Consider the following 11,846-nt stretch of genomic DNA (forward strand, 5'->3'; position numbering starts at 1 on the left):
CTGATGAAGGAGAGACAGCAGTATGGTGGAGGCCAGAACCTTCTCCACAGGACAAAGTGTGCTGTGTTTACTGAGAGTTGCTGGACTTGGGCAGGTGGAGATAGTCTAGAGCCCAACTAACGCCCAAGTTAGCCAGGAACCCTGGAAAGCAGATTAGTCTGGGGTTTCCCCATTGTCTTTCTCAAAACAACCAATTCATAAGTGGGACAAGGAAGGAAAGTCACCAAAAAAGATATGTAGCCCAGGGCTTCCCTGGTGGCGCAGTGGTTGAGAGTCCGCCTGCCAATGCAGGGGACACGGGTTCGTGCCCCGGTCTGGGAGGATCCCACATGCCGCGGAGCGGCTGGGCCCGTGAGCCATGGCCGCTGAGCCTGCGCGTCCGGAGCCTGTGCTCCGCAACGGGGGAGGCTGCGGCAGTGAGAGGCCCCCGTACCGCAAAAAAAAAAAAAAAAAAAAAAAAAAGATATATAGCCCCAAAAATCTACAGAAACTATAATAAAGCTCCCACAAAAATTAACTCTCTGAGCTGTGAGGCAAGTGCTTGAGGAAGGAGACAGGTGAGCACTTCTCATTTTGCTCACTGCTCACCGTGGTCATTCACTGGGGCAGTGTGGGAGGGTCAGAGGGTGAGGAAAAAGGGTTTCCTCTTATGTCTGGCAGAGAGAAGAACTAAGTAACCAAGTGCTCCTTTGTGCCTGTTTGGATCTACCAAAAGGCAGACACCAGCATGACACTAGACATGCAAGAAATGTATGGGGCAGGGGGAGCCTGTGAAGGCTAAAGGGAGAGAGAGCAAGAGAAGGTGGGGAGGGCTTCCCTGGTGGCGCAGTGGTTGAGAGTCCACCTGCTGATGCAGGGGACATGGGTTCGTGCCCCGGTCCGGGAGGATCCCACATGCCGTGGAGTGGCTAGGCCCGTGAGCCATGGCCGCTGAGCCTGCGCATCCGGACCCTGTGCTCCGCAGCGGGAGGGGCCACAGCAGTGAGAGGCCCGCGTACCACAAAAAAAAAAAAAGAGAGAGAAGGTGGGGAGAGCCTCAAACCACAATGCAGGTGGCCTGTGACGACTGTGGGACAGAGGAAGACTGGGTATGAGTAGTCTCAGACAGCAACTCCAGGAAAGGTTCAGCCAGGCCCATGGAGAATTCTTACATCATTTTACAGATGGGGACACTGAGGCCTTAAAAGGAGAAGGTAGATGACAAACAAATTTTATGAACAGAGATGCAAGTTCTCAACAAGACCCTAGCAAACCGAACCCAGTAACATATGAAAAGCATTATGCACCATAACCAAGTGGGATTTATCCCAGGAATGCAAGGCTGGTTCAACCTGTGACAATCAATCAATGTGATGAACAATATGAACAGAACAAAGGACAAAAACAAAACCACATAATCATCTCAGCAGACGCAAAAGGGAAAGGGACTTTCTTAAGCTCATAGAATGAATAGCAAAGCCCAGGCTAAACTCAGGTCACCTGACTTCCAGGCCAGAGCTCTTAATAGTAGTCGGGGTGGGGATGGAGGGTGGAACTGGCCCTCGCAACTGCATACACTGCACTGAGCCCCATATTGGGAACTTGCCCCTTGTCCTTTCATCCGGTCCTCACGACAGCCCCTGGCAGTGGGCACTATGCCATCCCTACTTACTGCGTAAGGAGGCTGAGGCTTTGAGAGATAAGATGACTTACCTGAGGCCACGCAGCTGCCGAGCGCATGAAGGAGCTAAGCCTAGACCTCGGGTTTCCTGCCTCCCGCTCTGGAACTTTCCCTTGCCCTTCACTGCTCTCCTCGTTGATTGGTGCTGCTGGCTTAACCCGATTCCATTAGTTCTCAGCTCACCTACTGCCAAGTCAAGTAGATGGGTTTTTGCTGTAAGCGGATGGGAATGTCCTCCAAATTCCCTGGGGAAAGAGCCCCCTCTCCTATGCCAGTACGTGACAACTCTCAGAGCCCAGGTTGTTGACCTACATCCGTGTCATCTGGGTTAAGTGGCCGTTTATATATGTTAATGACTGAAACATCTTTATGAGGACGGCAGAACTGTAAAGCGAGCGGCACTGGGGAGGGCAGAGGCCAAATGGTTGGAGGGTGGAGGGCAGCGCGGAGAAGAGGGGGATGAGACTGTCCTTTGCTCCCGGACATGCTGAGGACCAGGCCGGCTGGCCTCTGGTGGAGGCCGTCGCAGTGAAAGCTCTCCCTTCCAGATGAAACAAGAAAAAGAAGGCAGAGGTTTCAGAGAGTCGGGTAGAGAGAGCGATGCAGTTGGGTCAGGACTCAGAAGGCACCTTGGACTGGGCATCTGGAGTGGTGAGTTCTAGTCTTCTCCGATTTGGGGCAAGGCTCTTCCCTACCATGAGACTCAGGGTCCTCAGAGGGTGGCATTGCAGGGCTCCACGCTCAGAGACTGAGTCCCTGCAAAACAGTGCGGATAGACGCTCTCTGTAGGTCTTTCTGACTCTCGGCCTCTCTGTCTTTAACTTGCTTGGTGATCTCTTTGCCCCCAGTATTTTAATTGTGGTAAAATACGCATCATGTCAAATTTACCATCTTAGCCAGTTTCAAGAGTACAGTTCAGTGGTATTAAGTACATTCAGACTGTTGTGCCCTTCGTCACCATCAGCCATCCCTAGACCTCTTTTCATCATGTACAACTGAAACTCTGTCCCTGTGACACAATAACACCCCATGACCCACTGCCCTCAGTCCCCGGCAGCCACCAATACTCACCTGGCAGGGGAGAGAACGTGATCAGGAAGATGGTTTTCCTAGGGTGAGGCTTAGCCATTGTTTGGTAATCTTGAGCAAACCACGGGCCCTCTCCTTCTCCTCTTGAGAAAGATGACTTGAGTAGGTGATCTCTCATTTCTCCTCGAGTTACGAAAAGCACGTTAGGGTCGTAGGGAGAGGAGTTAGCCCCAGGGAGACAGAATGGGTCAGAAGAAGACAAGGTGAGGCCTTCAGTAAAAGGAAAGCAGAGAATGATGCCCTGCTCCCATACCAGTGGGGAAGGAAGAAAACCCAGGTTGCTGTGTGAGAGAGGCGTAGCAGGAAGGCACAGGCTCATTTGTCATTGGAATACCTGCTTGTGTATCTATATGGACAAAATCTTCCAGGGAAGAAGGAAGACCCCAAATCCTGAGCCCTGGAATGGTTGGCATTCCTGACAAGAATTCAGACTGTCAACGCCAGGCCACCCGAAACCCCATGAAGAGTGTGCTGATCCCACCCTGTTCCCCAGCAACTGGAGCATCTCCAGAGAGATCTGGGATTGGCAACAGAAAAGAAAAGAAGATCTAAATTCCAAAGTGACTTTTTTAACCTAAATGATGATGATTTTACATGAACTTGTTTTTCCTTTGACACACCATCATATTTTCTTACATGAGTCCTGTTTTTTTTTTTTTTTAATCCATAGGATAGCTACACAGGAGCATATAAAACAAAATAATAAAACCAACACCCGTGTACCCGCCAGGACAGATTAAGAAATAGAACACTCACAGTATCTTAGAAGCCCTCCCTCTTCCCAGAGAGAGATAGCAGCTATCTGAGTGCCAACTCTAGGAACCTACCCACGGCTCCTTGGTGACCTTCGAGCTCATTCTAGTTAGATTAGGGGCATCACCAGTCTCTTTAGGTAGTTATTTTCTGCATAGATTCCCACAGATGGGTCGTCCCATCTCTTTTGTGTTCATCCTTACCAGTTTCAATCTTAGATGGAGACCTTGTCTTTTTTCAATATGTTTTAAGATCTTCTGATTACAAGAATAATATATGCTCTTTGTAGTAAACTTTGAAAATGCAGAAAAGTGTAGCGAAAACACAAATCCCATGAGATAACAAAATACATAAATATACAATGTATAAATTAGCCAGGGATAACCGCTGTTAACATGCTGGAATACACATTATTTTTTTTCTGTGCCATAATATGTATTTCACATGACTGGCGTTAAGCTGTGTATATAGCTTTTTCCTTTTATTGTGAAACGTGACATAGATACAGGAAAGTATGCAAGGCCTATATGAACAGTTTGAAGAAGTATAAAGTGAAAACCTGTGTCACTACTGGTTAGGTTGAGAAATAGAACATGGTCGACCCCCGAGTAGACCCCGCACCCCTGCTGCCATGTGCTCCTTCTGGTAGAATTAACCACTATCTTGATTCCAACGTTCTCTTGCTTTTCTATGTAGTCCCACTACTTATTCACGAGCTCTTCAACAAGCGATCGATTTGTTTTGAAGAACCAAGTGGCAGGCACCATCTAGCTGCTTAGGCAGCAAAGGGCCACGGTGCCACCATTCAGTGGAGGCTTCCAGAAGAGAAGCTGCTCCCCTCTTAGGGAAGTCAGTGACTAAAGGTACCACGGATCCGGCCATGTGTAAAGCCCACCGCCGTCAGGACTCCTGGTGGAGTCATGGGCGTGGTACCGGACAGACAGAAGGAATCTGGCCCGAGGGCTTTATCTCCCACAGCCTGCCTCCAGGCCCTCCAGCTTCCAGGTGGAGGTCAACAGAGAACACCTCTGTGGGGTGAAGCAAATCCGGGCAGCAGGATGTGGAAGACAGAGCAGGAAATTCAGCAGCAAATGGTCAAGCCAGATCTCTGCCAGAGAGGAGGAGAGGCAGATACCCAGGGCTGTGGAGGCGGGATGGCCATCCAGGCATCTGCCTCACTGTGTTGGCCACCCACGTGCACTTCACCTGCCAGTTCCAGAGGCCACCTGGGGCTGCTTTTCCTGAGCCTGCCACGTAGACCAAGCTGCCTTTCCACTTTCCCCTCTGCCATTCTGTGATTCAGCTTCCCTGGGGCCGTGGAGTCAGTTAACCCTGGCCTAGCTGCCTTTGAGCTTGGGCTAATGCATTCGCCTTATCCTTGCAGGATTGTGTCTTTGAAAACCAAACCAGGCCAACCCCTCACAGGACTTTTAGTGGGGCTTTGCGAGGGAGTGAATTTAGGTGCATGCATTAGGTCTGCCGTCTCGATCCGGAAGTCTCCAAAGGAAATCCTGCCGCGCCCTTCCTCGGTTGCCTGAATGTGATGGTCAGTCGGATGGCTTCTTTGGAACCCCGGGGCCTGTCAGCAGTGCTTACTGCACGCAGTGGGGAGACACTGGACAGAATGGGGGGAGGATTCGGTGCGCATAAGCAGAAGGGTTATGCTTTGGACATGGTAGCTGTTCATCATCGTCACCTTCGTCATCATGAGAAGATAGGAGCCTTGCAGAAGCTGTCAGAGCCTGGCTCCAGAGGCTCTGGACTCTCGAGAGCTTTGGTATCCTTTGACCCAGTCCGTGACGCTCCTTGTACCAGTGCCCTTGACCTCACCTTGCTCGTAGGCTGATTCCCAGGGGCCCAAGTAGCCTGACCAGACGTGCAGTCTTCCTTGTCTATAACCCAGCGTTACCAATGATGGGCACAGCCCTGGCCACTCTGCAAAAATGCCCCACGGAAAACAGCTCCAGACATTTAAACTTGGAAATACTAACATTCAATTATACACAGTTTTTTGAAGTTTTAACAAAACCAGATGTATTAAGTTTGCAATTATAGTTTGAAATATTTAGTGAAATTTACAAGTTTAAATGTGATGTTTACATTTTTAAGCTTATTTGATTTTTTTTAACATCTTTATTGGGGTATAATTGCTTTACAATGGTGTGTTAGTTTCTGCTTTATAACAAAGTGAATCAGTTATACAGATACATATGTTCCCATATCTCTTCCCTCTTGCGTCTCCCTCCCTCCCACCCTCCCTATCCCACCCTACCAAACGTAGGGTAGATAGCTAGTGGGAAGCAGCCGCATAGCACAGGGAGATCAGCTCGGTGCTTTGTGACCGCCTGGAGGGGTGGGATAGGGAGGTCAATTATACACATTTATAGAGGAAAAGTCCAGAAAAGCTGAAAGGAAACTTTTACAAAATGCAAATTTACAGAAGAGATCCAGCGAATGATAGGATTGGTGCTGCCTTAGAGGTTTTCTTGCAGAATCTCTCTAGTGACCCTCCCACTCCCTGTACCACATGTATCAGAACAGAAATCCCTCAACTTGGAGTTCTCATTTTAGGATACAGTTGTTATAAAAGGAAAACAACACCTGGGTCACACGACAGCCCACCCAGCAGCCCTTGCACAGCTATGAGACCCTCGCAGCACTCCAGAATCTTCTTGCTGCTGGTCTGCTTATATATCACATTAGCAAAAGTTTCAGTTGGGCAATTGGATCAAGCAAAACTCGGGGCCTCACTCTCACCACTCTTATTCAACATAGTTTTGGAAGTTTTAGCCACAGCAATCAGAGAAGAAAAGGAAATAAAAGGAATCCAAATCGGAAAAGAAGAAGTAAAGCTGTCACTGTTTGCAGATGACATGATCCTATACATAGAGAATCCTAAAGATGCTACCAGAAAACTACTAGAGCTAATCAATGAATTTGGTAAAGTGGCAGGATACAAAATTAATGCACAGAAATCTTTGGCATTCCTGTACACTAAGGATGAAAAATCTGAAAGTGAAATTAAGAAAACACTCCCATTTACCACTGCAACAAAAAGAATAAAATATCTAGGAATAAACCTACCTAAGGAGACAAAAGATCTGTATGCAGAAAATTATAAGACACTGATGAAAGAAATTAAAGATGATACAAATAGATGGAGAGATATACCATGTTCTTGGATTGGAAGAATCAACATTGTGAAAATGACTCTACTACCCAAAGCAATCTATAGATTCAATGCAATCCCTATCAAACTACCACTGGCGTTTTTCACAGAACTAGAACAAAAAATTTTGCAATTTGTATGGAAACACAAAAGACCCCGAATAGCCAAAGCAATCTTGAGAACGAAAGAAGGAACTGGAGGAATCAGGCTCCCAGACTTCAGACTATACTACAAAGCTACAGTTATCAAGACGGTATGGTACTGGCACAAAAACAGAAAGATAGATCAATGGAACAGGATAGAAAGCCCAGAGATAAACCCACGCACATATGGTCACCTTATCTTTGACAAAGGAGGCAGAAATATACAGTGGAGAAAGGACAGCCTATTCAATAAGTGGTGCTGGGAAAACTGGACAGCTACATGTAAAAGTATGAGATTAGATCACTCCCTAACACCATACACAAAAATAAGCTCAAAATGGATTAAAGACCTAAATGTAAGGCCAGAAACTATCAAACTCTTAGAGGAAAACATAGGCAGAACACTCTATGACATAAATCACAGCAAGGTCCTTTTTGACCCACCTCCTAGAGAAATGGAAATAAAAACAAAAGTAAACAAATGGGACCTAATGAAACTTAAAAGTTTTTGCGCAGCAAAGGAAACCATAAGAAGACCAAAAGACAACCCTCAGAATGGGAGAAAATATTTGCAAACGAAGCAACTGACAAAGGATTAATCTCCAAAATTTATAAGCAGCTCATGCAGCTTAATAACAAAAGAACAAACAACCCAATCCAAAAATGGGCAGAAGACCTAAATAGACATTTCTCCAAAGAAGATATACAGAGTGCCAACAAACACATGAAAGAATGCTCAACATCACTAATCATTAGAGAAATGCAAATCAAAACTACAATGAGATATCATCTCACACCAGTCAGAATGGCCATCATCAAAAAATCTAGAAACAATAAATGCTGGAGAGGGTGTGGAGAAAAGGGAACCCTCTTACACTGTTGGTGGGAATGTAAATTGATACAGCCACTGTGGAGAACAGTATGGAGGTTCCTTAAAAAGCTACAAATAGAACTACCATATGACCCAGCAATCCCACTACTGGGCATATACCCTGAGAAAACCATAATTCAAAAAGAGTCATGTACCAAAATGTTCATTGCAGCTCTATTTACAATAGCCCAGAGATGGAAACAACCTAAGTGCCCATCATCGGATGAATGGATAAAGAAGATGTGGCACATATATACAATGGAATATTACTCAGCCATAAAAAGAGACGAAATTGAGCTATTTGTAATGAGGTGGATAGACCTAGAGTCTGTCATACAGAGTGAAGTAAGTCAGAAAGAGAGAGACAAATACCGTATGCTAACACATATATATGGAATTTAAGAAGAAAAATGTCATGAAAAACCTAGGGGTGAAACAGGAATAAAGACACAGACCTACTAGAGAATGGACTTGAGGATATGGGGAGGGGGAAGGGTAAACGGTGACAAAGCGATAAAGAGGCATGGACATATATACACTACCAAACGTAAGGTAGATAGCTAGTGGGAAGCAGCCGCATAGCACAGGGAGATCAGCTCGGTGCTTTGTGACCGCCTGGAGGGGTGGGATAGGGAGGGTGGGAGGGAGGGAGACGCAAGCGGGAAGAGATATGGGAATATATGTGTATATATAACTGATTCATTTTGTTGTGAAGCTGAAACTAACATACCATTGTAAAGCAATTATACTCCAATAAAGATGTTAAAAAAAAAAAAAAAAAAAAAAAACTCGGGGCCTGGGCTTTGTAGTCAGACAATGTCTGGGTTCTAGTCCAGGCCCTGGCACTTACTAACGATTGACCTCGAGCAAGCTAGTTGCTTAACCTTTCTCTTTGCGCCTCAGTTTCCTCATCTTTACAATGGGATCATACCAGTGCCTCCCTCTTCGGATTGTTCTAAGAATTAATTAATTGAAATGACTCCAGGGAAGGGCTGAACCCAGTACCTTAGATTAAGTTCTCAATAAATGTTTCTAATATTATCATCGTCCTTTAGTATTATTATTAGTCTGTTTTACCAAGAGATAGGAAAAGTGATAGCTCCGCTGAGCTATGTTGGCCAGACCACGCCTTAAAGCATGTTCAGTTCTAGGAGGAGCGGATCAAGATGGTGGAATAGAAGGACGTGCAGCTCACCTCCTCCCACAGGACAGTGCCTGGAACGTTGTAAAAGGGCTTGATACACGGCAGAGGTATTATTGTTAATTAAGACTACCACTGACTAACCTTCAGAGAATACAGCACGCAGGCACTACACGTGTGTTAGTTAATTCGGTGACTCCTCATAACCTCCGCCACTCTATGAATGACGCACTCCTATGACTTCCCCTTTACAGATGAGAATATGAAGGCACAGAAAGGTTAAGTGGCTTCCCCCAATCACCTAGCTAAGAAGTGGCAAATCCGTGATTCAAGCCCAGACCCTCTCTCTCCAGAGCCTGCACTCTTCGCCAGTATGGTGAAGAGCTGTGCTCTCCGTTACTGTCACCAGCATTCACAGGTGGCTATTTAAATTCATTAAAAGTGAATACAGTTAAGAACTCAGTTCTTCATGTGCGCTAGACACATTTCAGGTGCTCTATTGTCGCATGTGGTCAGTGGCTACCGTATTGGACAGCGCAGGTATAGAGCATTCTGTTCTTTCCGGGAGGATGACTCAGCATCATCTCAAGGTTCTGTGGGACTGTGCTGCTCTGTTGAGCTTCTACGATTCTATTTCTTACAAAATCTCAGGCTTGAGTTGTATAGCTTTTTCCTAGTGTTATTAATAGATGCATGCTTGCGATATAGTGAAATCGCATTTGCATTTGGCCAAGTAGTGTAATGGCAAGTAAGAGGCCAAGAAGTCTGACTCACATTACACTTCCCTGGTTTCCCAAAGCATGACTTCACATTTACGAAGTCGTCTCCTGTCACCTCTGTTTGACAAGTCTGCACATTCATGCATTTGCCCAGAGACCCAGCTTCTTCCGCAGCTCTGCCTTGCCCTCTTTGAGCTATCTGCGTAGCATTTAGTACCCTAGCGTGTTCATCTCACTCGTGGCTTGAACAGCTGGGGCTGGCTTCTGAAGTCAGCCCAGCCGTGAGTGACCTTGGCCTCCGAGAGTCTCTGGCACACGCACCAAGTCTCCAGTTCCTTCTTGTGGGCTCTCTCTGCTCGCCTCTGTTACACGGTTAGTAAAGCAAAGGAGGAGTGAAGCAGGATTTGTTGCCTGAACTTTCAGGATGAGTAAGTCTAGACATCAACGAGCTCCCAGAAGCCAGTGGAATTACAGTACACAACTGTGACCTTGTGAATGCGTGTGTATTTCCTTCCGACCTCCACGGCGAAGACTGGACCGAGATCGAATCCGGTCAATAACTGATAAAGCCAGAGCAGGTACCCGCTTCTTGCAAAGCGTCTGAGTGTCTGTGCAGGTTAGTCATAATCTGAGCGCCTTACACCACAGCCCATTTGCTCTACGGTGAGGTCACAGAATAGCCAACAGCGTGGTCACTCCAGTGTAGATGAAGGACACCCGACTGCTTCTCTCCGTGCGCAGAGAAGGAGCCTCTTCTCCCAAACCCAGCAGTTGCTTGGGTTTAGTCACTCTGTAAATCAGGTCCAGGTCTGTACCCACTCTCCTGTGTGTGTCCTGGTAAAGCTATCTCCACTTCCTCGTCTTGTAAACTGGGGACAGTCTCAAATGTATGTGTGTGTGCACGGTTAGTGCAGTAAATGTTAGCTGACGTTATTTCCACGGTGTGATGATCTCTGTTGGGCTTTATTAACCCAACGGCGTTGAAAAGAGATGAGTAAATGTGTTTAAAATGAGGGTCAAGGCTCACTTTTATCATTAACGTTCATCCCTAAAAGAAGCCAGCACAGTGCTCACTGGACTAGCATATCCCGAGCGCCTGGGATATCGTGCCAAGCTCATAACAGATACAGTCAGTTGAATTTTCCAAATATTTGCTGAACCCTTTGCCTGTGCCAGGCACTGTCTGGGCACCAGAGGGATTTAAAGATGATTAAGACTTGGCCCGACAAGGATGTTCAGTCAGCCAGAGGAGCTGGACCAAAGGAGAGGCAGAATTCCCAGGGTGGATCTCCAAGGACATGCAGGGTTCCAGACGGAAAACTTGGAGAAAGGGCTCTCTGGGCTACCGAAGCAAGGAGCGCGATCACAGGGGACTGAACGCGGGCGGCAGCCTATCTGGGGAACTCCAAGGACATGGGTATGACTGCGGGGTAGTATACCTGACACCATGGGACAGGAAACCTGCCTGCCAAGAAGGCAGGAGGCCAAGGAACAAAGAGCCCTAATTGCAAAGTTTAGCAGGACGTGCTTGGGGCTCTAAGTGGCTGCAAGCCATTAGAGGGACCCAGGGACAACCTCGTTCCAGCAAGTTCTCTAGCGATCACGGGAAGCCCAGTGGGGGTGAGCTCCGTGAAATCGGGCACCAGCATCGGGCACTATCCATCCCAGGGTCTGATCATCTGAAATTTGGAATCACATGGAGCTGTCCAGTCCGAGAGGTAGTAATCATGCCCACCAATCATGGACTGGCTTTGCTTTTCTGAGATTTTCAGTGATTCCAAAGACAGAGGTGGGTTTACCTTATGTGTGGAAACCTCTAGGCGTTGAAAAGTGCCAACCACTTTTTCTTTGGAAGCTGGACCTCCCACTTAACAGGGCGTGTAACAGCAGTTTCTTTTCCAAAGTAAATAAAACGGAGAAGACACACGAGCATCAGCTACAAAGCTCCTTGTCAGTCAGAGTCAAGACTGAATCTCATCTAGTTTATTTCTTTTCTTTTTTTAACCAAGGATTACACCGGTCCGCGAAGCGCCTGCTCCCATTCTGCTCCACTTGAATGGGTGGCTGCAGCCCCGTTCCCAGCTGCTGCCGAAACAGAACTGCCCGCACCGTCGGGGCATCTTCTGCTGCTGGTAATTTCCATGTACCATCTGCAGGGTTTTTTCTGCCTGATGAACTACCGAGGCGCTGTGAGCGTATGTTCATGCTGATGGGGGTTCTTGCTTCCTGACCCGTCACTAATATCCTACAAGTCACATGAAGCTACCAGGGATTCCTGAGCAAAAGCTTAAAATGCTTCAG

At 46.9% G+C, this 11,846-nt stretch overlaps 1 protein-coding gene across 3 annotated transcripts in view; it reads left to right on the forward strand.

Moving 5' to 3' along the window:
* Positions 1-11,846, forward strand: part of MAMLD1 (mastermind like domain containing 1) — a 118,462-nt gene that overhangs the window by 94,596 nt on the left and 12,020 nt on the right. Inside the window, exon 5 of one of the 3 annotated variants that reach the window (XM_049704994.1) lies at positions 11,555-11,677. The exons of the other annotated variants lie outside the window; for them this stretch is intronic. Coding sequence (XP_049560951.1) covers positions 11,555-11,677 — 123 coding nt within the window. The remainder of the gene's footprint in view (positions 1-11,554; positions 11,678-11,846) is intronic. 3 annotated transcript variants of the gene reach the window in all.

This window comes from Orcinus orca, chromosome X, assembly GCF_937001465.1.
Source record: "Orcinus orca chromosome X, mOrcOrc1.1, whole genome shotgun sequence".
Lineage (NCBI taxonomy): Eukaryota > Metazoa > Chordata > Mammalia > Artiodactyla > Delphinidae > Orcinus > Orcinus orca.